We start from the raw sequence: 27,513 nt of genomic DNA, 5'->3' as shown, positions 1-27,513 counted from the left end.
CTACTCAGTAAATTTTTCACTTATGTGTGTCAAGAGAATCTCTTAAGTGCAAACTATTTAAATATAAGGCACATACACGCAGAAGATAATGTTTTGGCTAAAATCCATGTCATGTATTTATTTAACAAAAATCTGAGTATCTTCAATGTTCCAAGCCATCAAGCCATGTCCTTGGTGCTGGAAATGGAGATTAAACCCCTAGCCCTCAAGGAGCTCACAGTCTAGAGGGGAAAAGACACATACATAAATAAATATAACGTAGAGTATGCCAAGGGGACCATTATAGGAGGCAAAGAGCCAAGGAAGCTGATTTTATGGTTAACGTCCACAGCAAAGAGAGACCTGGCTAATGTGGATTTTTTGTGAAGAATAGATAAGGCAGTGGTTCTCAAAGTGTGACTGGCTAATTATCTTTGTCAGAATCATCTGGAGCACATATTAAAATGGAGATTCCCAGCACTTCAGCAGGTTGGAGTTTGGGACCTGGGAGTCTACATTCTAAAGTGCTCTAGGTAATTCCACTGCAACTTAAAGTTTGAGAACCTGTGAGATAAGGCTGGAATAAAGAATGATCTGCACATCGGATATACTAATTTGTGGGTCTTTAGCGAGAGGTGAAGTAGGGAAGAAGGGAGTTGACATTAAGCTCTACTACAATCTTTATATAAGTTAATGTAATTCTCAAAATGATCCCATGAGGTAGATGCAGAAACAGAATTAGAGAGTTTAAATAATTTGTTCAACATTTAGAGCTAACGAATCCCAATACTGAACCCAGATTCACTTAACTATAAAGCCTGTCCACGTTTATACCACCACACTATACCAGGGGATTGATTAATTTGACAATTTTCTTGTCATTCTTTGCCAGATCTTGCTAGGTAAATATAAAGAACAACCAGATGGTACTTTGATCACATCTGATGTAACTGGCCATGGACCAGCTCTTCTCTGGCAACCAGGGATTTAGGGCAAAGCTGGGAGCAATGTAAAATGAGAAGTCAGTTCCAACTTATTTCATCGTCATTTTCTTATCCTCTGGTAGAGACGTTATGAAAGGTACTAAGGCTAAAGACTGGGGCCATCTGGAGGGGAAAAGGAAACATATCTATGAAAGTAATTCCACTGAACAGCAAACATTCTTGGGACTCAAAACAACCAGACTCGTTTCTCAAAAAAAAAAAAGAACAAAGAAATGTCAGGACAAGAGGCCTGAATCTGCATTAGGAAATAGCTCAACCTTTAGAGAAATTGTGAAAGACCAGTAATTTTTCCAGGTTAAACAAACGCTCTCTCTTTCTACAGACAGATTCAGAAGTACAGCAAAAGAAACACAGCTCAGAAAATAATGGGAAGTCCAATCCCATTTAAAGGACTTGGGGACGAGCTCAACCTATAAAAAGTCTCCAGTAATAAATGAAACACACAAACTGCAAATCCTGGTTATATTCCCACACACCATGCTCAGCATTGTTCACCAGACCATAGGCAGGAGCAGCCAAGTGGAACATGTTAGATGAAGAAAAGGAAAGACGTTATAATACAGGTGGCTGACGACAATGCTGGGGCAGGGGGTGCTCTGAGGCCTCGTGTTCAGAAGCCCGGTGTGTTACTGCCACCCTCTTCTATCACTGAGCTTGGAGCCACACAGGGACACTATAAGCCAAACCTGAGTTTCCAGTGCTGGAGAGCTTCTTTCTTTTTTTTTCCTGTTATTTTAAGCAACTGCTGAGTCCAAGGTGAGTTTTGATGACATCAGCCCACAGTACAGACACAATGGACAGCACACAGCTTAGACTTCATTATTTAGTGTAACAAAGATTATAAGCCAGACTTTATTTTATTGCTACATTTTCCCACACACATAATAGGGTACATTTGCTTCCACTTACCTTTTCTATTAATATAATACTGGCATGGTTTAGAGTTGTTTAAAAAACAAAAAGCAAATCTGGATTGATCCTTTGTTTACAAAATAGTTGATTTATTTATACTGCACCAATTCGGCCCCTCCAAATACACAGCTTCCAAAAGGCAGAATAGTTAGAGACGCAGGTGTCACAAATTATAGTTTAAAAATATGCAGGCAGCAGGCACTGTACCTGTACTTTTAATATACCTGAAATCTGCTGATACTCCAAACCAGCTACACTAACAGCAATTCTGGGAGCATCTAGACAGACTCTTAATCCTGATGGCAATATGTGGTTGTTCGAGGGTCTAACTGGGTTATGCCTTTGGCTAGCCAAGTGGGAAGAGTACGCAAAGACCATGTCTAACTACAGGAGGTCTTCAAGCTTATTATCCCGTCACAGTTTATAAAGGTGAGGAATTAATTATTAGGAGCTGTGCAGTCAAAATGGCCAGAGAACAAATATACTCTTACAGTGCATATAATTAAGTCAACCATCTTGTGGATCCCTGATTGTCTCTGGATGTGACCTCAAACACTTGAAAAGGAAACTTCAAGTACGCTGGGAGACAGTTACCAGAATGTCTGGGTATCTTTCTTCCTGAATATCAAGTAACAGGGCTCACCTCCACGTTACTTCTTGCAACAAGCACACAGGACGACTCCTTAGAGACAGCTCATTATAGATACCAAGCCTCCAAGAGTTCAAGGGGTGGGTAGGCTCAGTACTATCCAGGGCTGAGCAGAAAACTCTGTAAGCCAACCTGACATCCCTAAGTCTTATTCTGGTTCTGAGAACATTTCAGTTCGGCTCCAAGTCCGCTTTGCTCCAACTCAGCGATGACAGACATATACTTGAACTCATTCGGTCTGAAGTTAAAGGTCTCCACTAACCCGTAGGTCTCTTTTCGATCAGTGGCATAGAAGAGCTGCACTTGGTTGGCCATGCACTGTGCCTCAGCAACACTCTGAAAGGTAGAAAGAACAGTGAGGTCCCTTCCAGCACAGGGCCACACAGCTCTGTGTCTAATGCCTGCGGCAGGTGGGGCCCTCGCCCAGGAGTCACTGCTTCCAGAAAGCTTCCTGACTCCCTGACATCCCAAGTCTTGGTGAGGTGCCCCTTTTCTGTGTACCCAAATTCGTCTCCTCTTCCTCTAGCATTGTATGCATCATACTATATTTAATCTTACCTTCGTCTCCTCTTTTTCTGTCTACCCTTATGTGAATTCCTCATAGTATGAGCCTGTTTTACATCCCTGCATATAGTGAAATCTGGTGAATGCTTGCTGATAAATTAATGCAGATGTTAAAAATTTCCCTCTTAAAAAAAAAAGATTCCGTCTTCATTCAGTTCCTTAGTAACTGTTAAGTATACCTCAAGGGGGAAAAAAAGAGCAATAGTTAACCAGCTCTCCAGCTCTAAGAACTAAATTTGTGAGTTGGTATTAAGGTTTTGACTAACTACACATACTCTTGAATAAAACCTATTCCTCATACCACCTCAGTTAAATAAGTGGTGCCAAAGCCAGCTGCAGTTTAACAAATTGTCCACAAAGTCTATGACATCCTTTTTTTTCTCTTGGGCCACACAACTTGTGGGATTAGTTCCCCAAGCAGGGAATGAATCCAAGCCATCAGCAGTGACAGCATGGAGTCTTAACCACTGGACCGCCAAGGAATTCACCATGACACTTTTTCTTCCCTGTGATAGAGCCTTGTTTCTCTTTCCTTGAGTGATGGCTACACTTAATGACTTGCTTTCTAACAAATGGACTAAAGTGGAATGATGAAAAATGACTTCCGGTATTCAGTCACAGAAGACACCATGGTTTCTGTCTTGCTATCTCAAACCACTTGCTTTGCAGAAAATCAGTTTCCATGTCATGAGGACATTCAAGTAGCCTACGGAGAAGTCAATGTGGCAAGGAAATGAGGTCTCCTGCCAACTGCCATGCAAGTGGGGTGAGGTGGATCGTCAAGCCCAATCAACCTTCAAATGCCAGTAGCCCCTTCCAGTATCTTGACAGCAACTTCATGAGACTCTGAGCCAGAACCACTCAGCTATGCTGCTCCTGAACTCCTGATATAAAGAAACCGTGAGGTAATAGATATTTATTGTTTTATGTCACATAGTTTTGGAGTAGTAATTTGCTATGCAGTCTTTTCTAACTAATCCCCAGCAAAGCCTCAGGAAAGGAGAGGCCACCTTCTCTAAAGCTCAGGAGCAGGAAAAATGGTGACCTGACCACTCTGTAACAGAAGTGGGATCAAGATACAGGCTACACTCTTGAAATCTTACAAAAGAATTACCTCAAAAACTCTTACTTTGCTTCCTATGCATTCTCTAGTGCTAGCTGATCAGAGGCATTTATTTAATATTATAATGTTCACACAGCCAGAATCCAACCCCAAATAACAATGGAAAATTCCTACTAAAACTGTCAAAAGTGTGCTATGTCTAGCTACAGAGTGATGAAAATGGGTTTATAAATACCACAGGCTGCTTCACCTCCATTCCCTCCCATGGGTTGCAGGTCATTTCTCATAAGCAGGCACTCATCTCTGAGACTGGATCTTCAATCAAAAGCCACTTTCCAAATCTCTGGCTATTTCAAATTAATAGAATTTTAGACCAGGAAGGGGCCTTAGAGATCATCCAGTCCTCATTTAATGGACCAGGAAACCAGAGCAGATGAGGGTCAAGGATGGACTCAAGGTTACGTGGCACGTAAGTGGCAGAGCAAGGACTAGATCTCTGGACTCCCAGGCTGGTACTCCCTCCACGTCACCCTGATACTATTTCTGGTGGGGCAAAATAATTAAGGTCGATAACTCTACCTCATCATTTTTACGTTTTAAATTCAAACATGTCTCAAGGACAAACCATTTCTTAAGTAAGTGCATAATCTGAGGCAGATGTCACCACTCTGAGGCTCTGAACTGTAGGGACTGTGACAGGTAACTTTTATTTGAGGCTTAGGACGGTGGAGGTAAGGGTAATTTCAGTTGTGTTCACCCTAGAACAGTGCTGTTCAAGCTGCAGAGTCCTAGGGCTCTGTGGAGGCGCCTCAGTCCCTTCACTCTCTTTCAGCTGTTATATCCTGGTATTTTACATAAGATTTTGTGTGGATAAAGGACTCTGACCACTTGTTTGAAGACCACTAGAATGAGGGGAAGAGAGTTAAGACATGGAGAAATGTCTCTCATGGAGGATTATGGAAAGCTCTCCTGCACCCCAGCCGCTGCCGACTCATTCGCCCCTTGTCTTTTATTCCCTTAATTCTCGACATGAAACAGTAGTCTCTTGCCCTTCCAAGACCCAAGAAGATAAACATATTAATTCCCTATGCTGCTCAACAAGGAGGTATATTAACAGACCTGATTCCTTCCTCTCTTTCAATCTTAATGGCTACAATCAAAGTACCAAGTCTTGCCCATTTTATTCACTATATGTTTCCGAGGTCATTCTCTCTCCTCCTTCCCTACTCTGCTCTGGGTAAGGTCTTTATCACCTCTTGCCCAGACTACTGCAACTGCATTTTCAATGATCACACTGACCAGACTAGAACTAAAAAATGTTTAGGAAGCAAATACTTAAGGTTAATGGTCTCAAAATCCAACTCGCTATGGGTCAACTCCTCATCTTTCTGTGCTCACAGGATAAAGTCAATCTTCTGAACATAATCCACCAAATTCCCTTTTTTAATATATCAGTGACAGCAAACTGTAATATCCCAAGTCATTTTGTGCTTCCTAGCTTTTCTGTATTCCATTCCCACTGTCTGGAACATTCCCCTCCCCCTTTGCCCTCCCCACTTTATACTGCTAAACTCCTGCTAATCTTTGAGGTTCAGTTCAGGGATCATTTCTTCCTTCTTCTGGGTCAGGGACACTCCCCCGATCCCTCCAAAGCTGTGCATGTCTTTATCCTAGCACTTACTACATTCCAATGAAATCATCTGCTGACACACATGTGGAACCAAATAAGGTTTTTAAATACTATACTAAATTTTCATCATTAAAATGAATCAGTTTAGAAGAAACCTATAGGTTCCATGTATTTCTATCTATTTGCTTTACTGTATTTGGAAACACAATGCCCAAAATATAAATGTATGCATGAGTATGTAGGGGATCATATATTTATATTACATTTCTAGGTTTCCCATCTTTGAATCATGTATCTCTACACTAAATTTTAACATGTCTAATTCTGTACTACACTGGAAACTCACAGGTTGATTTATACAAGGCAAATGTATGTTATCTAGTATGCTGTTGAATGTTATAAGACTAGGAAGCAAATTTAATAATTATGGGAACCATGTTTGAGACCACTAGAGGTGGTATAAATGCTAAAGCAAAAAACAGTCTCTCCTCTGACCTCTAGAGTCCACATCTAATATGGTTAGATGTTATGGTTTGTTGAAGATCAGAAAATACAAAACCATCTCTGTGTCACTCACTTCTGTCTGTGGTCAAGTTTTACATTTTATCATTATTGGTAACTACATCCTCTTCAAGTCTCAATTTCAAAATTCACACTTTGTCTACTATTTCCTATATTTAACACTCACTCCCAACTTCAAAAATCCTTCAACTACACAACACTGTAAAATACCTATACTTCAATACATTAAAAAAAGAGAACAGATCACAATTAAATTCAGCAATAAAAATTTTGCAAGTAAAAAAACAAACAAAATAAAAAACACCTTTTACCTCAAGCAGGACTCACAGTTCTTACTGTCTCTTTATCTTTCTTATGTTTCCACTTCTCTCTTTACCCAACTTGCATCCATTGTCAATAATTACAGTCATTTCTTTGTATTCACCTTTAACTTCCCGGTCCCTGTCTTACTTCATTACATCACTTGGCTAAACCATAACCCTAGGTAAATCCAACTCTCAGTCCTTTATCTCTGCACTTGTCATTCCCACACAGACATTCTCTCTTCCTTTTCCCTAGATCACACGTCAGCAAACACCTTCTGGAAAGGGAGAGACCATTAATGTTTTGGGTTTTACGGCCCTACAGTCTCTTGTTGCAGCTACTCAGCTCTCTGTTATAGATGTAACGCAGCCATAGATAACATGTAAAGATAAGCATGGCTGTGTTCCAATAAAATTGTATTTATACACATTGAAATTTGAACTCATATAATTTTCACAGGCCATGAAATATTACTTTTTTAGTTTTTGTTTCTTCAACTACTTAAAGATATAGAACACATTCTCACTTCATGTTCTAGACAAAAATTTCATACTTCCTCTTTTCTACTCAAATGTCCAACATCTATTCTTCCATCCCCACTCTCAGCTAATGATTTTTCTTTTCACTAAGCAATCTGGAGAGAACATCTTACAAGCTACCATTACCTCTATCCACTTAGCTGAATGTGTCTTTATTTATTTATTTTTTTTTCTGAGCTCAGATCAAGTGTAGAAACCTTCATAGTTATATAAAGTTCTGCAGTAAAATCTTTTCATCATTGCTCAGAATTGATCAGCCTTTCATACAAGCACACCCACAACCAACTCTCACTTACCCACCAATAAGCCCCTTAATTATCCAGTCACCTACACACACACACACACGCACGCACCCACCCCTTCATACCCCTTATTTTAAATTATTCTTTTGCTTCTCAGAACTACAGAGATCATGCATCAGATACACTGGGTGGTCTTCTGATGCTCAGATTTGGCTACTTTCATCACTGATCCACTTCAGTAAGAGCAGATCTCAGAGAATGAATGTGTCTTTATATCCTGGCTTCTCTCTTGCTACATTTCTAGCAAAGATTAACCCCTCATTCCCAAGATTTACCCATTCGAAACACCAAACAACTCTCTTTCTCCTGCATTTTCAATATTTTCCTCGTTACCCGACCTTTCCATCAGCATATACACACAAGGCTCTCATTTAAAACAAAACAAAAAACCCACTCTCATCCCCACTTCTTACACCCCATTCTTTCCTTTTTTTCTCAGAAACACTCCTTCAATATGCTTACTTTTTCTAATTTCTCTCCCCAACCTTTCCTAAATGTACTCCAAATATGCTGTCGTCCTATCCCTTTGAAACTGCCCCCATAGAGGTCCCCAGTGACTTCTAATAAATTCTCAGTCCTCATCTCACTTGCCCTACCAGTATGTGAGCTGCTGGCTCAGCACCCCTATTCCCTGAAACATTTTATCTTAGCCTCCAGGGGATTCTACCATCTTAGTTTTCCTCCTACCTCACTGACTCTTCTTTTTCATCTTCTTTGCTGATGCTTCCTCATGCTCCAGGGCTCAGTTCTAAGACTTCTTCTCTTTTCTACCTTCATTAACTTCCTTGGTGATTTCAGTCTCATGGTTGTAAATAGCAATCTGTATGCTGACAACTCCCATCTTCATCTCTCCAGCTTGGACCTCTCCTCTGAACTTCAGACTCATACGCCTAACTGCCTTTTACTTGGATTATCTAAAAGGCACCTCAAACTTAATGTGTCCAAAATTCAGGTCCTGATCTTCCTCCCAAACCTGTTCTGCCCGCAGTCTTATCTGTCTTATTAATGGCAACTCCGTTCTTCTGGATAGGATTTTGGGTGACTTCCAGGTGAGTGTGATGAGTAGAAGGAAGAATGGGAGAAATGAGACTGATAATAGACAGGACTAACAGACAGTGAAGGAGACTCTCAGTTACGCCCTAGACTTGGGGCTTACTATTGCTATGTGATACTAGCTGAGTGCCATCACTTTTCCCTTCCTTGTATGCAGCTGGTAAAAGAGAGAGGAAAAATCAGTGGGTGTTATAATAAAGAATCTCAGGAGGAAAAGGCACTAAAGGGCCCACTATCTTGAGGACATCCTGAACTTAAACACTGCTGGATAAATGAGACTGAAACGAGCAAGGACTAGACAAACAGGCTGAACAGCAATCATAAAACTGCTCGTGGTCCTGGATATACAGAGAACACACACAACAGACATCACTACCTACAGGCGCATGGTCAATGCTCTATCCCGGGAAATGGGAAAAGAGGAAGGAAAAACACTATGCATGATGAAAGCTGTACATGTAAATAGTGTGGAGAAAGAGAAAAGATTAAGAACTGTTCTCAACTTTGAACTCTTTTGTACACTTAAGAAGCCATTTATTTGTCCAGAGCCTCTTACCTGAAACTCCATGGGCCAGCTGTGTTTTAGAGTTAGAATTATTGGATTTTAGAAAGATAACAAATGCAGATACCATATAACTGTATTACATAACACTCATAATCCATTAATATTTCCCTTGTAAAACGCATGAATATTCCACACTTAGTAGGATTAATAAGGACTATCAGTGGCCTCACATCAAAGTGAAGTTACAATGAAGATACAGCTATCAGGTAAGTTCAAATCAGATAAGGTTTGGTGACCAAAGGAGTTATGAAAAAATTTTGTGGTCAGAGCTTTTGGACTTTCAAATTGTGAATAAATGAATGAGAATCTGTACTAACTGCAATTTGGAAGAGCTTGAGTAAGACAAAATTACTGTCAATTTAAGTAAGAAACAAGTATGTTTCTTATGTTTGTCTTTGGACAAACTTCTCATGAGGTTTGGCAGAAGAATATCTTCAGGGCCACCAGATACATGCAAAAAGGTAAAAGTTGATTCTTACCAGAAATGTGGAATCCATTTCTGCTGTCATCAGCACTATGCCCTTTTCTTCCTTAAGTTCAGGGTAGTGATATAAAATCAGCTGGCTGGCCGCAGCTTCCCCTCGGGTCTGTAAGGAGGAACACTTATCAAGACTCAGTAAGGTACCACCACAACAAAACTGCAATTTCACCGCAATAGACAGTCTGGAGGAAATTCTGGCTCTTAACAGTCCCTTGGGTGGCTAGTGAGTTGGAGGACTGGTACGTGGGGATGGTCAGGTTTGCCAAGTCACAGCAAAACTGACAGTTTGCACAGTGTTATTTGTGTCTTCAATTGAAAAAGGTTTGGCTTTTTTCCCAGAAAATGTTTACAGCAGGCAGTGAATCCTTCATCATGGCCATATATTTAAAAACAAAACGACACGAGCAGCTACCAAATCAAGTTCTAAAGAAAGCAATATGCCTGTGTAATTGCCACTTTTATGGACTAGTGCATTTCACAGTTGAAATCTACTCCCCTTGGCTGGCTCTGAAGACTGAGCTCTTTTAAGCTGTAGCAAACAGCTGGAGAGTTTGCACATGGGCCAGATTTGTAATGTGCAGTTTTAAAATATAATCTGGGTGGGAGAAAGGGGGGGAAAGAAGAATTGGAACATCGTAATTTCATGAAGAATGGACAGGGCAGTGGTTACCAGACCTCAGTTCAGACTAAGAAGAGAGGCTAGATTCAAAGCCTAAGCCCTCATATAGTGTAGGAGGAAACAACCATACATTCAAAAGATCTCTGGGTTTCATCTTTAAGATTTCAGAAAAAGTCCTTTTAATTATCAATACCTAATTACTGCTAGGGCTCTCTTAGTAATACTGTAGCCTCTCAATTCTCCCGAACATATTTCTATAGATACACTATCATTTTGATCATAATTATGTTTCTGGATCTTTTTCCTATACCTGTATATGAGCTTCAGGAGGGTAGTCCTAGCATAGTTTCCAACACAACAGCCTAATGGGTAAGTTCACAGACTTTGGAATCAATAACATGGAGTCAAGCAAACCTAGCTCTACGACTTATTAGCAGTGTGAACTGCTCTAAGCTTGCTATTCTTTTTTTTTCTCCTTTTCTTTCTTTTAAAAAAAAATAAACATGATACAGTTTTTTGATACAATCACAAGGGATAAAGTCATAAGAAAATCCTCATTCTGTTGTGTGCTCCCTTCATCCCAACTGCAAAGCTGTTGTAATCCATTCTTGTTTTTGCCAGATCTGGCCTACAAATAAAGACTGACAATCCTAGTCATTATCTCATTTAAAATACTTTTATTTTAAAAGCTTCAAATGCTTTGGATCAGACTTCTTAATCTAGCATTTGGGAATAAAACGAAGAAAAAAGAAGGAAGGATGGAAGCAAACAAAATAACATCTATGAAATGAAAAATATGCATCTAGCACCTTAGACAGTGCTGAGCTGGCTAATAAAACACATGTTAAGACACAGAACCGGGCTTCTCTGGTAGCTCAGAGGGTAAAGCATCTGCCTGCAATGTGGGAGACCTGGGTTCAATCCCTGGGTCAGAAAGATCCCCTGGAGACGGGAATGGCGACCCACTCTAGTATTCTTGCCTGGAGAATCCCATGTACGGAGGGGCCTGGTAGGCTACAGTCCACATGGTCTCAAAGAGTCTGACACGACGGAGCGACTTTACTTTAAAAAAAAAAAAAAAAAAGACACAGAACCTCCCTTAAGGTTATAACTCAAAGGTATTGGGTGGGGCCTAAAAAGCTAACCCAAAGAAGTATGACAATTCATCAATGCTACAGCAAATGATGCTGGAAGTTAGTATATATTCTGTGTCTTAAAGCCTTAGCAAGGGCTCGTAGTCCCACAGAGGAGGCTTCTTTCACCAAAGAGATGAACACAGGACACCTACCTGAATATTTATAAGTGCAGTGAAGTGGAGTTCAGTACCTGTCCATTGCCCGACAAAAAACTCATAACCTTCCCTTCTTGGTAGTGCACAGAGAAACTGTGGGAAATGAATACACAAGGAGACAGGTGGATAAATAAAACCGCTTGCTCTATGTCCAACCACCTGTGTCATTCACTCCATTTCTCCAACATTTGGTTTTTAAAACTTCTGTTGTATTTTGAAATTCATATGTGATAATATAACACTCTTAAACTTCCCAATCCACCTAAGAAAGTATGAGAGATTCACTGAAGCTCTCTATGTAAACCCATTCTAATTCCATTCTACAATGACAGCTAACCCGCATTTGCTAACCTGTCATTCCCTTCCAGGTTTTTATACTTTTAGTGTGTAAGTATACACCCATTAACAAGAGTACTGTTCGCATGTTTAAAAACTTAAATCTTACCAAACTATATGTATACTTTTGCTACTTGCTTTTTTTACTTCATATCATACTTCTGAGATTTACTGATGTTGATAAATATTACTAATTCATTATTTTCACTATTATATGGAAATTGACAATAGATATTTACCACAATTTTACCCATCCTTCTTTTGGTGAACTTTTTGGTCCTTTTCAATTTCTAAACTTCCTCATGTTGCTGAATTAATTTTTGCTACAATTATAATAATCACTTCATATTCTACTATCTGAGGCTGATACTGAAGTATGGTTCTAATCATTGAAATGATTAATTTCATGCTCAAGATGAACTGGGGAGGAGTGGTAGACACTGATGCCAGAACAAAACAAAGTATAATCAGCCTCATACACATTAGTCATGGAATTGTCTCCTTACTGCCAACCACTAAGGCTCCATTTTGTTATTACTAATATTAGATGAGATAACCATAGTGCCTACCTACTGGAGAAAAAAATGTTTTAAAGCTTTCTTGAGGTATATTTGAGGTGTAAGTTGCACATATTTAAAGTGTACAATTAAGATAGTTTTGACATATGTATACTGTGAAACCATAGTTAACAGGATTACCACAATCAACATAATGAAGGTATCTATCATGCCCCCAAATCCCTTTGTAATTCATCCCTCCCTCTCTCCAACTGTTCCTAAGCAGCCACTGACTTGGTTTCTTTCACTACTGGTCAGGCTTTCCAGAATTTCACATAAATGGAACCACAGAATCTATACTTCTTTGTACACACAGTTTCTTTACTCTTTTACCTGTGGTAGATTTGGGTATCTTCAGCCTCTGTTATTACAAATAAAGTTGCCATGAACAGCCTGTACATGTGTGTAAGTCACTGAATGGAGGTATGCTTTCAGTTCCTTTGGGAAAATATGTAGGAGTAGAATGGCTGGGTAGTGTGGCAGGTCATGCTTAACTCACAAAGAAACTGCCAGACTGCTTTCTAAAGTGGTTGCACCATTTTATACTATTACCAGCAATATATTAGAGTTCTAGTTGTTTCATATCCTAGTTGTTTCATATCCTGACAACACTTGGTATTGTCAGTCTTTTTAATTTTAGTCATCTTAGTGGTATCTCACTGTGGTTTTTTAATTAACTAATTTATTTTTGGCTGTGCTGGGTCTTCCCTGCTGCGTAGGCTTTCTCAAGTTGCAGGGAGTGGGGGCTACTCTCTAGCCGCGATTTGCATGCTTCTCTTGTTGCCGAGCATGGGCTCTAGGGCACACAGCTTTCAGCAGTTGTGGCAGGTGGGCTCAGTAGTTGTGGCTCCCAGGCTCCAGAGCACAAGCTCAGTAGTTGTGGCGCAGGGGTTTAGTTATCCTGTAGCCCAGGGATCTTCCTGGACCAAGGATCAAACCTGTGTCCCCTGCATTGGCAGACTGACTCTTCGTCACTGAGCCAGCAGGGAAGCCCTCATTGTGGTTTTAATTTGCATTGTATCTCAGGTACCTCACATAAGTGGAATCATACAGTATTTGTCCTTTTGTGACTGGCTTATTTCACTTCACATTACGTCTTTAAGGTTCATGAATGCTGTGGCATTTGTCAGAATTTCCTTCCTTTACAAGGCTGAATACTGTTCTGCTACATGTATATACCACATTTTATTTATCCATTCATCTATCAATGGACTCTTGGGTTACTTGTACCCTTTGGCTACTGTGACTAATACTCAACCTAAGATTTTTTCCTAGATCTTGAGTTAATTTTTGGATACTGTGTGAGGTAAGGGTTCATTTTTTGTGTGTGTATGGATACTCAAATTTTTTTGCACAATTTGTTGGGCATGTGTTGAAAAGATCATTGTTTTCCCAATTACCTTGGCACCTTTGCTGAAAAACAACTGACCATGCATATATTGGTTTATTTCTGAATTGTCTACTCTGCTCCACTCATCTATGTGTCTGTTTTTATGTTATTACTCCACTGTCTTCATTACTGTAGTTTTATGAAATCACAGTCTTGAAATCAGGTAATGTAAGTTCTCTAACTTTGCTCTTTTTCTTCAAAACTGTTTTGCTACTCTAGATCCTTTGGATATCCAAACAACTTTTTTAAATCAACTTGTCAATTGTGTGTGTGTGTGTGTGTGTGTGTGAATTTCTTAAAAAAAAAAAAAAAAGCTTATAAAGATTTTAATTTGGATTGTAGTTTATCTAGAGATCAATTTGGAGAGAAATGCCAACAATACTGAGTCATCAAACACAGTATATCTCTCCATTTACTTAGATGTCTTTTATTTTCTCTCAGCAATGTTTAGAAGCATTTTTTGAGAATCTGAAAAATCAGTACAGACACCAAGTCAGCTGACCCACCTCACCTATTCCCTTTCTCTTGTCTTCTGGCAGCTCACTACTCCAGCAACAATTTCATAATTCCTTTCACACATATATAATCAAAACAGCATGGCCAAAACTGAAAAGAAACTGCCAAGAGAAGAGAAACTTAGAGGAGGTTGAAAAGATTAACATCTCAGGTGTTGCTTCCAACATTCACTTATATTCTTTTTTTCCACTTATATTAATAGATTAAGATCCAAATCAGAAAGGGCTGAGATGTTTCAGAGAGCTAAACAGCCACAGACTTATTGGGCAAATCCTCAAGGTTAGTTAGGGTTAAGGTTAAGACTCTCATTTATCAGTACAATCAACATGTAAGCACCTCTGTTAAATGACTATAAAATGTATGACAGCGTGGCGCATGACGAGAATGGTCAGAAAACATCCTTGTCTGGCAGCACTGAGAAGCAATCCTCATATGGTCATGGGAAACTTACTGTTGGGCAGGACTGAGCCCGGTTCCAAATCAAATCAAACTTTTCTTTCTGTAGGGTTAGAAAAGAATAAAATTCAAAGACAAGAAAATAAAAAAGGCCATAAGCACATTTAAAGTCACCAAGACTGAACTCCAGAACTAAAATACAACTAAAACAATCTCAAGTTGCATTATTTACAAACCCCTCTTACAACAGAGAGGAAAAACCAGATGTACACTTTCTTATTCAGTATCAAAATTATGTGTGAGGAGCGGATACTCCAAATCCTCTAAACTCTTCACGGGACTCTGCCAAGTGTCAGAGACAATAAGTCACCGAGTCTGTATGAGGGAGAGTTAAGAAGGCCTGCTCAAACAAGGAGTCAGTATTAGATTTAAAAGAACATGAAAAGCACAGATTCTTTTGGCTGTTGAACTCATGAAAGGAAAGGGTATATATGTAAAAGAGGAAGAGAAAAAAAGATAGCAATACTCTCAACAACAACCAAAAGGCCTGGTTTTATTTTTCCATCTGTATATTTTCCTTCTTAAACTTAACACATGTAAGCTAGGTATATATCTGTGTACTTGATACAAACTTAATCTAAAGCTACTTCCTCTTCAGAGAAGAACAATTAATGAACTAGCTGATAACCTAGAACATTAAATGCTTTCTTCTGGTAGAAGGCGGCAGGACACTAAACCAGAAGTCAGCAGCCTTCCTTCCAAGTCACAGATCTTCAACAGTCAAGCAGTGGCCTGTGACTATCTCCAAGGCAGCAATTTTGAGGAGGGAGATGCCTCAAAAGCTTGGGAAGCTCCAAGTCAGCTCAGGGATAGGCCACTTATAGACAGGAAGGGAAGGAAGGTATGCTTGAGGACCTGTCCTAAATTCCAACAGCTTGATTGGAAAACACGAAAAAGAAATAAAAGACACTTGGAAATTGCTCAGCAACGTAAACTTATACTATGCTCCCTTGTCAGAGACTTGACTCAAAGAGACATTTCTAAACCAGAAAGAGGAAAAACAAGAGCCATAAATATACCATATGGAGCTCCCAATCTTTGGTGCTCAGGGCATAATAAAAACCCTCAGAGCTATAAATGTAGGTTCTCAAGAGGCAATAAACCCAGGAACAGTAAAAGCAACTGCCTACTAAGGTTAGAGCCCTGACCCTCGTGCTGTAACACTTTCATTTTCCCTTCCAAACTACTTACAGGAATAACTGCGTAGACTGTATCTTTTGCTGCAAAATACTGCTGCCAAATCTGTACAAAAAAGAGAGTGTCTGTGACCCGTCAGTCATCTTTTCAACCTGCACCAAGAAGCAGTGACAGCTTTCATTGCTCACAGTAATATGTTATTTGATAACAGGGAAGAAAATCCAACGTAATACTTTTATTACTTGTACATGATTACAAAAAAGATTTAATAGCATCTACTCTTCTAGATGATTAAACTGTAACTCTCAGTAGCAAATTCCTGTCAGAGAAACAGATTCTATGACCTTGTTAATCATTTCTTCTAAGACGTGCTTTGTGTATAACAGACACATTCTTTTTTCCATATTTTCTCTCCCCAAACCCTCAACGCCCAGCCAACTGTGTGCCCTCTCAGAGAACCCAAAGTCTCAAGGTTAGACAGATATGGGTGCAAATCCCAGCTCCTGTCATTTGTTGGCTATGCTACTTTGGGCAAACTACTGAAAATAACTAAATAACAGCAAATATAATCATTGATAAAATACCAATAACACGAACCTCATGGGATTATTGTGAATTTGAAATAATTATTTGAAATAATAATTTCAATATTATTGAAAAAATAATTTGAAACATTATTTGAAATAATGTTTGTACTTAGCACAACAGAATTACAATGCAAACCATAGCCAATGTGCTCTGAAGGCAACAAAGAGGCACTTAACCCGATTTAGGGTACAAGTACCAAAGGAAGGGACACTTGAACTATGTCCTGAAGAATGATCGGGAGTTAGCCAGATGAACGGGGAGTCTGGGAAGATAGACAGGTAGGAGAGATGATAAGAGATATTCTAAGCAGAGAATGACAAGCATTAGCAAAGGTACAGAAGTTAGGGAAGGCATCAGAGTCAATGTGATACCTAAGTGAGCTGGTGCTAAAGAATGGGTCGCCTTCCTTTAGAGCTGCTCTGCTTTGTCAACATCCCCAAGAACATGGGATGGGGGCAACAGAAGACACTAATCATAAAGTGAGATCTCACCGTCACAGAGCACAGAAGGAATATTACCTCCTAGGACCTGGGCAAATCACCTTATCAATGCAGCCTAAGATTGCTATGCCTTTCTTTTTTTATGTCAAAATACTGCCTCCTCATTTTAAGGACAGCATGTCCTGCTTGTTTTTTTTTAATTTATATTAGCAGACAGTTTATGAATCAACACTGAATTTATGAGACTGATAGATATTTCCTAACATAGTTGAGCTTGGCCACTCAAAATTATTTTAATGAACACAAATTTGTATCTAAAAATATAGGTCAGAATGATATTTGTCATGTAATGGTCAGGCTTCCTGGGCCTGGCTTCTCTCTCTCCTAAAGGACATACTTGGTGTCCACTTTCTATTGGCACTTCTTCCCAAAGGCAGGTTGAAGTTTCCTGGAGACTTTGTATTAAGCCTAAATTAGCAGAAGCTAGAACCCTGTGCTGTTCTCTTTTTATTTTTGTGTCTGTCTTTTCACTAGGCTGAAATTCCTTGAGAGGAGAGGTCCCTCATTTATTTCTACATCTGGCACAGAGGCTGATATTTAATAAATGCTTGCTGAAATGAATGATACAGTACCAAAGGACACCCATAGCAACTGGCACAACTTCTTGTAAGGGAATAAGATGCAGACTCAAACAGACATGGGTTTGAATCCTAGTTCTATCACTAAGTAAGTTACTTTATCTCTTTAAGTTAATTTCCTCAGTTGTAAATTGGGAATAATAGTACCTATTTTACTTTTTTAGCTTTTAAAAAAATTTTATGGATTTTTTCTTTTCTTAGCTTATTTATATTGCAGTATAGCTGATTAGCAATGCTGTGTTAGTTTCAGGTGTACAGCAAAGTGATTCAGTTACACATATAAATATACTTACTCTTTTTCAAGTTATTTTCCCATTTAGGTTGTTACATAACATTGAGCAGAGTTCCCTGCTTACTCACTTTATAAGGGGGTTATAGGAATATAATGAAACAGTGCATATAAAGCACTAGGTGCAGCACCTGACACACAGTATACTACTCTTATCACTGATTCTCTCAATCTACCTAAAATACAATTATGGAACTGTAAGGAATGCCAATAGCTTGTTATATTCTGATTATAGAAAAGAGAATCAGACATGCAAATGTAAGTAGCAATGCAAATCAAGGTATATGGAATGACCAGACACGTGAACGGATCACGAGTGCTTTGATGGGAGGTGTCCAGAAGGCTTCCTGCAGAAGGTCCTAAAATAATGGAGGACTCTGAATGGCAAACAAAGGAACATGGGAAGTCACTGAGTTTTTGAGAGCGGGTTACTTCATAAGATTTATTTTTATTCTTTTATTTAAAGGCACAAATATAGCATTTATTCTGTGTCAGGCACTGTTGCAAGTACTTTGTAAATATTAACTCGTTTGACTCCATGAAGTAAGTACTATTATTATGTCCATTTTACAGATAGGGAATCTGAGACTCAGAAAGGTTAACTAACTTATCAAAGTCAATGTGCTAGTAAGTGGCAGAGCCTGGACTTAAAACTGGCAGCCTGGTTCTAGAGTCTGTTTTTCAGCAATACACTATGAGCAGAACTCCAGGGGGATTGAATGAGGGAGGATATGACAGGGGAAGGGGAAGAAGAGAAATAAGAATAGGGAAACCTATTTAGAAAGGCAATACAGTCACCCGGGGAGAGAGCAAGGATAGTTTTAAATAAGATGTGGACAACAGGAATGAAAAAGAAAGGGGAAATGTGAGTTGATTAAACATATAGGAGACCAAGTTTTCTTATGCACTATTTTTCATATAATTCATCACTTTTGCTTTCAATGATTGCCTTTCATTTTGGCTAGGAAGAGGTATCAGGAAATGTACGTTCATTTCTACTTTCGGATTTGGTTCACAAAGTACATATTTTCATAAAGTATGCCAATTCATTTTCATTCATTACCTGTTTTATTTCTTCTGCAGTTTTGTCTTTCACCATCTCAATGTTGAAGATTGAACTGAGAGTCTGAAAGGAAAAAAATAAAAGGCAATTAACACCTACAATTGAAAAAATAAAACAACTTAACTGCATGTGTAAGCCTTATAGGAAGCATCATGTTAGGATAGTAAAGCAGATCTTCAGTAAGTGGAGAATGAGTATTAAAAACCCACAAGCTCAGAGAAGGCAGCCACCAGAGTCAGGCAGGTTTCACAGTTCTATTTTCAGGGAGTATATGCAGGGATTTCCCAAAAGTTTCACTCACTCATGAGCACTGCAGCTTGCAGCTGGTAAGAAGAAAGTTCAGTTGTTACCTTTAACTGCTATTCTATCAGAAATGGTTCCTTATTTGCAAGTTAAATGACAGAGTAAACATGTATTTATTTGATTTTTTTTAACTATTTCCTATAGACAGGAAAGGTATCACTACACTTCCTCTAGCACTCCAGGACCCACACTATGTAGTAGTCATAATAAAACCGTAACAAAGTCATAACAAAAATTCATAAAAATATTTCTAATCTCCACAGTTAGAAAAGCACAAAAACACTAAGCCACAGTACATACGTTCAAATATGCAGTCTCTTGTTATAGGCGCGTTCCACATGACTTCAGACTTGGCTATTTAATTAGAAACCTACCTTGTCCTTAGTGAATCCTCTGCTCACAGGCTGTTTCCCCAGTGTCTGAAATACAGGAGGGGACAGGATATTGCTCTAAAAGACCACCCTCTCTAGGTGAGCTGCCAATACCTCATTTAGTAATGTTGCACCTAAGAACTCACTTCTCTCCACTCTATATAGTAAGTGTTCTAAGAGTTATTGTTTGTGAGACAACTTTTGAATGATTCTGAGATTCAGAGATGAGAAACCTCTTTGTTAGTAAACACCACCTACTGGAACTGAGAATCCATTCAATCCCTGGATGAGGGACTCCTTCCCAGAACAAGCCTGCTTAGGTTTCCTGTGCTCCACTTCCCAGTGAGCCACAGAGGAGATGAGAAATGGAATGATGTCTTTTCCAAGCTGCTTCTTATCTGTAACAGCACTTCTGAAGGCAGGCATCCTCAGCAGGCTATCGAGTCTTTTCCAGTAATCCATATTATAATGTATTCCCACCCTCAAATTAGACTCCCACTCACAAAAAGCCAAGAAGAACTGAAAGTGATTATTTTCTCTCCTAACTCACTCTCAGATAAAGGCCACAGCAGGATATCCTATCTGGAGTTGTTTCCAATAGTAGGGATGGGTTATTCTGAGTCTTCCATTCAATTTCTCAGTTCATGACTATCTTTCAGAGAGCATAATCCACACCTGGAAATCTGAAACTGAAACATACTTTCTGCATTAAACTGTGCTTTTCATTACTCTGTGCTTTAATGAATTCAAATATTTCATAAACAATGTTTGTAGAACCAGTACCTACAAACTAGACAAAAGCCTGGTATAGAAAAACCTACCGGATACACCCTATGGGCCAAAGTTTCAAGAGCAATTAAAGAAACATTTAAAGCATCTCTACTTCAGATGGGGAGTAGATATGAGTACAAATAGAGTACATATTGTACATAAAGTACAAATCTATGGGGACTTGTTTTTTGTTGTTATCACAATAATTGACTGGATGGTTACACCTGCATTTATATTGGAGGGGCAGCAGTGACAGATGAACCGCAATTTTGCAGGTGAGTTCTACATAATGAAGAATTTTTTCCCTCATCTCATATAACTTTTCAATGTCTAGCCAGACCTACCTTTCTCCTTTTCTTCCTCCATCCATCCCTTCCTCTTCCTTTTTTTAAACAGTTTTAATATTGAATTTTTCAGAAATGCAGCTATATGTAACTTAAGAGAAGACTGTACCAATACATTGTGGAATCTCATGAGTCACTGATAACAATACTGTTATTGTTTGGGAGTTTTTATAATTACCAGCATAACAGCTTGTACCAGTTGGCATTTGCTGCATTAAGTATTTATGGCGATTTTACATAGAGGTAAAAGTACCTGATGACTGCATTAGGTCTCATAGCACAGTTGTGCCTAAGAACTTACATACTATTACCTGTATTAAAAAAAAAAAAAAAAACTTTATTAAAATTAAGGCATTATTTTTTTTCCCCTTGACATTATATGGGTAGGTAGGTTCTACTGTCTACATTTCATTTCAGGGTAGAATAGAGAGAATAGAATAATAAATTAAATACAATTTATTACAAAAAGGGGATGTTTGGTGTTATGTAGTAGGGAACCAATGACTCAAAGAAAAGGCTTTAGAAATAGAGCCATTAGTTATTAACCTTCCTCCAGCAAGATAAGAAAGGCAGTAAGTGAATATTTACTTAAGAATTGCCATAATTTAAATTAAATCTTTATTCTGCTCTTGTCATCATAAAGGTGAATTTCTAAGTCTTATTTCAAAAGGGGGCAAAAAGCTTTCCCATATAATATTGAAAGTTTATAACACAGTAATATTTCCAATAGCTATTAACTTGTAATCTTGACACTATAGGTGTTTCAGGAAATTACATTAGACAAAATATTTGTAGTAGAGTTGTTTGTTCAAAGTTGTAAACTAGATTTGTCATAAGAGGTTGAATTTGCTCCTCAACCTTGTAATGATTAATCCATTAACTATTCTGATTCTAATTAACTCAACCAACCATTAAGACTGAATGAACTCTTAAAATCTGGGATACCAAGGCAAAAAAGGGTGCTTCACAAGTGGCGCTGGTGGTAAAGAATCCACCTGCCAATGTAGGAGATGCAAGAGTTACAAGGGTTCGAACTCTGGGTCAGGAAGATCTCTTGGAATAGGAAACGGCAACCCACTCCAGTATTCTTGCCTGGAAAATTCCATGGACAGAGGAGCCTGGCAGGCTGTAGTCTATGGGGCCTCAAAGATTCATTCACAACTGAGCAAGTAAGGCAAAAAGTTATCTTCCAAGTAAAAGAAACACCTATCCTTTTACAATGTAGAACCCCAATTTTCCATTGTAACTACCTTATTTCAGGCCCATGCAGCCCACATTTAGATATATTCTCCCTGGCTTTGGTCTCTCCCACTTGGATTTGTTCTGTGCACCAGCCTAGATTAGTATTTTTCAAATTGTAGGTTGTGAAATAAATTTAGTAGACTGTGGCCAAGGGTTTTTTAAAAGATGAAAATAATATTAAGAGTGCATTGCATGCAATAAAAGTAAGTATTGTTTTGTAAAAATTTTGTTTCAGTTATAATCATATACAAATATGTATAAAGAACTGCAATGTAAAATTTTTTTACTGTGGGTCATGGTCAAAAAGTGTGGAAGCACTGCATTAGATTAATTTTCCTATACAAGTGTCCTTTAGTATCAGTCAGGGATTGGTTCCAGGACCCCCAAAGACACCAGAATATGTAGGTGCTCAATTCTCTTGTATAAAATAGTATAGTATTTGCTTATAAGCTATGTACATCTTCCCATACATTTTAAATCATCTCTAGAATACTTGTATGGAGAAGGCGATGGCACCCCACTCCAGTACTCTTGCCTGGAAAATCCCATGGACAGAGGAGCCTGGAAGGCTGCAGTCCATGGGGTCGCTGAGGGTTGGACACAACTGAGCGACTTCACTTTCACTTTTCACTTTCATGCATTGGAGAAGGAAATGGCAACCTACTCCAGTGTTCTTGCCTGGAGAATCCCAGGGACGGAGGAGCCTGATGGGCTTCCGTCTGTGGGGTCACACAGAGTTGGACAAGACTGACATGACTTAGCAGCAGCAGCAGATTTCTTATAATACCTACTACGATGTAAACTCTATATAAATAGTTATAAATACAATAAACACTAAGTAAAGAGCTGCCTGCAAGTGGCAAACTGGAGTTCTGCTTTCTGGAACTTTCTAGAATTCCCCACCCTGCCCTTGAATATTTTTTATCCTCTGTTGGTTGAATCTATCCTCTGTTGGTTGAAATCTGTGGATGCAGAACCTGAAAACAGGTAGTGTTGCTTGTACACAGCTTTCAAGATGCTTTTCCCCAGCTCTAATTCTTGTTTAAGGACAATAAAAGCTAAGATGCATTAAGCACCTTTTCCTCCCTAATTCCCACAGCTGCTGTCATGTGTATCTTGCCTTGACCACTCGACTATACCCCTTGGAAGCAGAGATTATCTTTTGCATCTCCTTATATCTCCACCAGGACTCTAACACCTTGCCAAAAAGAGCAGAATACCATTTACAGATGGAGACTGAGCTGAGTAAAGATAGAGTTCAGTTTATCCAGCTGACCCCTCAGTGAGTCCATTCCCAGGATAAGGGTCAGGCATGGTGGTGCAGAGTATTGGTGCACCAATAGCACCCAAAGGGGCAGGTCTTACCTTCTGTTCCACACATTTAATAAAGTCACCTTGCCTGGAGTGCCCCACTGGCTGCTTCCTCAACTCACTGCGCTTCTCCAGTCTGGACTCAAAAGCAGCTGGGTCAGTCCTGATCAAAGGTAAACAAAAGGTTAAACCACCTGGGCCTTTCTGGATTTTGAAATAACAAAACACCATGTTTCACTTTCAGAGATAGGGCACAGATATCATTTGTCTTAATTTAATTACCCTGAGCCCAGACCTACAAATCAAGCAAGTGGACAAAGAAATCCATTTATTCAACTATTTTTAATCCTCATGGAGCCTGTGTAATATTTTTCTCCTGCAGGATATTCCCTAGGTTGCCACAGGGCTTGGTCTCTCAGGTACTTGGAATTTGAATCTTCAAGATGGGAAAGGTACTTCGTGGGCATCTTTCTCAGTCACCTCCTCAGACAGGAATCCCACTGTCAAGCTTTTACTAGAACACAGCTAATTCTCAGCCATCTTCCTTCCCTCCCCCACTAGGGCAAATCTCCATTCAGAGCTCTGTGATACAGAGGCTTCAGGCAGCCTGTTTTGCAGATTTAGCACCCGAGTTTCCCCTGATCCTCTCCAAAGAACATGTTGATGGAACATCAGAATTTGTCCTCTGTGTCAAAATGGGGCTGGTCTTCAGGCCTGAAGTTCAGGTTGGGGCTGCCATTTGTTAAGAATTCTTCAGGCTGTGTACACTCTGGTGAAAATGTCATACAGGGGCTCCAGCTCCTGGGCCATGAGGCCTATAGTGTCATGGGTGAAGTCTGCAGGATCTAAAGACAACCTGGTCACCCCTGTGGTGGAGTTCTTCTTGGTCAAGACACTGCTGAGTGCTCCTCCTCCATACAACTACTTTCTGGAGGTGACATCGAACACCACTGCCTTCACTGCCATGTATTCTGGCAGATCGTCCTCCCGTCCAGGGCGGGCCAACTCCTCCTCGATGAAGAGTTGCATCAGGGGCCCCAGCTGGTAGGGTGTGGCATCTGCCTGACCAGGGCCTAGGTCAGTGTTGCCAGTGAGTGCTGGAGAGGATGAGGGGTGGCCTAGGCAGCAGAGCCCTGTCATGTACTCCACCCTGGGCATCTTTTATGACGAAAACATTCCGGGTCTTCGTCTACCCCTCTGTATCTTTCACCAGGAATCTAGTTTTTTTATGAGTACATGAAAATTGCTCTTATGTCACCTCTTAAGTTTTTCTTCTCTAGGTTAAAATTCTTCGCTTTTTTTCAGCCCCTCTTCACATACGTGATTTGTAAATCTTTCCCTTCTGTGGACCTGCTTTCTGGACATGCTTGTTTGTGCATGTCCTACCTACCTTGGGCCTAAAGCTAGATGAAATCCTGTAGCTCACCAGTGTGCTACTGCTAAGTTGCTTCAGTCGTGTCTGACTCTGTGCGACCCCATAGACGGCAGCCCACCAGGCCTCCCCGTCCCTGGGATTCTCCAGGCAAGAACACTGGAGTGGGTTGCCATTTCCTTCTCCAATGCATGAAAGGGAAAAGTGAAAGTGAAGTTGCTCAGTCGTGTCCAACTCTTCGCAATCCCATGGACTGCAGCCTACTAGGCTCCTCCGTCCATGGGATTTTCTAGGCAAAAGTACTGGAGTGGGGTGCCATTGCCTTCTCCGAGCTCACCAGTGTAGTGTGATGCAAAAACCCAGGGGCTAGACTGGAGTGGGGTCAGCAGGGCACACAGGCTTGTCCTGCCCTTGGCTCACAATGAACTTGTGGCTGGTGCTGCAAGAACCTGGGTTTAGTGAGCGTGCTCCAGCACTAGCCAATCAGGACTATAATCCCTTCTAAAATGTCTCAGGAGAGACACTACCTGTTTGGTCCTGGGCCTCATGGCTATGCTCTATCTTGCCCGTTTCCTTAGTCTGGCACGGGTTCTACTGACTCTTTTTTTTGGTCCTGCTTTCATTTCATACCTCCCTTTCCCTCTACTTCAAGCTTTCTTTTTCTTTTTGTAGGCACACAGGTTTCCCTCCCCTCTCACTCAACTTCTTTTAGGACTTATCCCTTCCTGTCTCCCTTTCACTCATTCAACAAACTTGACTTGCTGTCTCTTGCCTGTTGGTTAACTTGCTGGGTTGGTTCTAGAGATACAGAAATACATAAGAAAGAGTACCTACGTCAAGGACTGTACTACCTAGTAGGGCAGAAAGACAAGTAAATATGTACATTAGAGTGCTACAGGTATTATGATGAAAATCTGCTCAAATATTCCCAAATGGTTGAAGTGGTGTTATGCCGCTGTTCCTTTGTTTATGCTGCTGCTCCCCTTACCTGGAACATCTGCCCCCAAACACCAGTCCTTTATTCCTTTCTGCTAGGCCACAGAGCTCAAAGGAAGGTTTGGCAAGAGATAAAGCTAGGAAGACTGGCAGGTACTAGAGCACGAAGGCCTTGTATGGAACACTAAGGATATGGACATTATCCAAAAGTCTGGGGTGCCTTGGAAAGTCACTCTTCAGGAGATAACAGTAGTGTGAATACTGACAGAAACAATTGAGTGAGGAAGGAAAGTAAAACCAGTCATTCATTTGTTCATGAATAAGAATGAACAGGACCTGTGAAGCACTCGAGAGTATATGTAGACCACTCTTTTGAGATGCTTGTCTGTGAAAGCGATCAGTGAGAAAAGACTGAAGGGGAATGAAGCTCAAGGAGAGATTTTGAAAAAGACAAACACTTGAGTATATCTAAATGCTGTTGAAGGAAAGCAAAAATATTCATTTATTCTGTTATTCTTTCAAAGAAAGATCACTATAGTAGTGACATGGACTGGGGGTAGACAGGTCCAAGACTGGAAGAGGGGAAGACTACTCAGAGGATGACTGCAGTACTCTACGTGAAGATGATGCAGTACATTAAGGCTGTGGAAGCAGAAATGATAGAATTCAGAGAAATTATCGGAGCAGTCTTAGGTTTTCCCTCCTAAGACAACTGCCTGCCCACCCTGCCGGGTTCTCTCCCAAGTCCCTTCAGTTTTCACTTTTGATCTCCTTCAGCTCTTCCAGTTGAACTCTTTGGCTCCACTATGCCCCCTTATATCTACCTCTAATGTCCAGGACCTTCTCTCTAGAAGGTGGAGGGTAGTTTTAGGAACCTGGGATTCCAAGTCAGACAAATCCCAACCAGCTGCGTGACCTCTGGCAGGCCTCTAACTCTCTGATCCTCAGTTTCTCATCCTAATGAGGGTCCAACTGAGAACTAACTGCCACAGTATTACTTTTTGATGTCCTTCTCCCTTCCCAATCTCCTTTCCTTGTAGTTAGGGTCCTTAGTTAGAAGCCTGGGACCCCGAGTTCTAGGTCAAGCTTCAGCTGACTCAGTATTTGATCTTGAGCAAGTCAAGTCCCTTCTCTGCAGAGCTCTATTTTCCCATTTCCATAATGAGGACAGGTCTCCCGGGGTGCTTGCCCCTTAAGGGCTGTCCTAAGAGTCGACCTTAGCGTTTTGAGAACTAAAGCAGAAAAAAAAAAAAAAAAAAAAGACACCTGGAATAGAGACTCCCGGCTCTCACACTAGCTGTGTGATCTTACAGTGGGGACAGAAACAGAGGTCCTCTGGCAGGGCTGCTGGAAGGACTGAGAGCGCCAGATACAGATACACCAGAAGAGCGGGCCGCGCGCCGCCCCTCCTCCCCGCCCGCCGCCGGCCGGGCCCGCACCTGCGCAACTGCTGGATCTTGTCGCGGTAGCGGTCGTAGAAGGGGTTGGCCTCGAGCTCGTCCCCGACCCCGCTGCCGTCGGCTCCCCCGGCGGGCCGGCCCGAGCTGCGGCGCACCGGGAACACGCGCAGCTGCGCGGCTGACACGAGCCCCAGGCCCAGGGCACGGCTGCGCACTGCGCATAGGCCGCGGTAGAGGCCGGCCACCTGCAAGACGGCCGGGCCCGCGCCACCCGCCGCCGCCACCACGGCAGCCATGGCCGTTCCCACCTCCTCCTCCTCCTCCTCCCCAGGCGCGTGGGCCTCGGCCCGCGGCCCGCGCGCCCTCTCCATCGTCCTCCGGGTCCGCCGCGCCCGCGCTTCGGCAACGAGGTTCCGCGCTCTCAATGTTCCGGGTGCCGGGGAAAGGCCGGGTAGAGGGCAGAGGATTCGCTGCTCCTGCCTGGGCCCCCGCCCCCGCCTTGCGTATTCTGCAGCTTTAGCGCCCGCCTTCTCCAGGAGCCCGCGACCAGCATCCCTTGCACGCCGTCTCCTCTTGA

The 27,513-nt window shown here is 40.8% G+C and overlaps 1 protein-coding gene and 2 non-coding genes across 7 annotated transcripts; all 3 read right to left on the bottom strand.

The window, feature by feature from the left end:
* Window positions 1-86: 86 nt before the first annotated feature.
* On the bottom strand, window positions 87-27,513 carry ATPAF1 (ATP synthase mitochondrial F1 complex assembly factor 1). 5 transcript variants are annotated; one of them, XM_027537364.1, is made up of 9 exons: window positions 26,976-27,513; window positions 23,283-23,391; window positions 19,564-19,608; window positions 18,887-18,949; window positions 15,923-15,973; window positions 14,727-14,774; window positions 11,474-11,569; window positions 9,565-9,672; window positions 87-2,880 (listed from the first exon to the last, which is right to left on the bottom strand). In XM_027537364.1, exons 1-9 carry the CDS (start codon window positions 27,305-27,307, stop codon window positions 2,686-2,688), a joined length of 1,047 nt encoding a protein of 348 aa, XP_027393165.1. In that variant the 5' UTR covers window positions 27,308-27,513; the 3' UTR covers window positions 87-2,685. The 5 variants fall into 5 exon arrangements, with proteins under 5 accessions (XP_027393165.1, XP_027393167.1, XP_027393166.1 ...); XM_027537366.1 differs by lacking the exon at window positions 15,923-15,973 and having other exon boundaries at window positions 2,239-2,880; XM_027537365.1 differs by lacking the exon at window positions 19,564-19,608 and having other exon boundaries at window positions 2,239-2,880.
* On the bottom strand, window positions 7,339-7,410 carry LOC113890618. Its single transcript, XR_003510576.1, has one exon. It is a non-coding gene; the product is annotated as a small nucleolar RNA U2-30 (small nucleolar RNA).
* Window positions 7,559-7,638, bottom strand: LOC113890620. The gene has a single exon (XR_003510577.1). It is a non-coding gene; the product is annotated as a small nucleolar RNA U2-19 (small nucleolar RNA).

Source organism: Bos indicus x Bos taurus, chromosome 3 (assembly GCF_003369695.1).
Source record: "Bos indicus x Bos taurus breed Angus x Brahman F1 hybrid chromosome 3, Bos_hybrid_MaternalHap_v2.0, whole genome shotgun sequence".
NCBI lineage: Eukaryota > Metazoa > Chordata > Mammalia > Artiodactyla > Bovidae > Bos > Bos indicus x Bos taurus.
Note: the sequence above shows the minus strand (reverse complement) of the source record. Positions and strands in the feature narration are given on the sequence as shown.

Excerpts from the sequence above, each read along its gene's own strand:
- ATPAF1 (XM_027537364.1), bottom strand. The coding sequence starts at position 27,307 with ATGGAGAGGGCGCGCGGGCCGCGGGCCGAGGCCCACGCGCCTGGGGAG. Across the intron at positions 9,673-11,473 it reads CTGCACTTATAAATATTCAG|ACCCGAGGGGAAGCTGCGGC; the intron begins GTAGGTGTCCTG and ends TCCTCCTTACAG. Across the intron at positions 2,881-9,564 it reads AAATGGATTCCACATTTCTG|AGTGTTGCTGAGGCACAGTG; the intron begins GTAAGAATCAAC and ends TCTACCTTTCAG.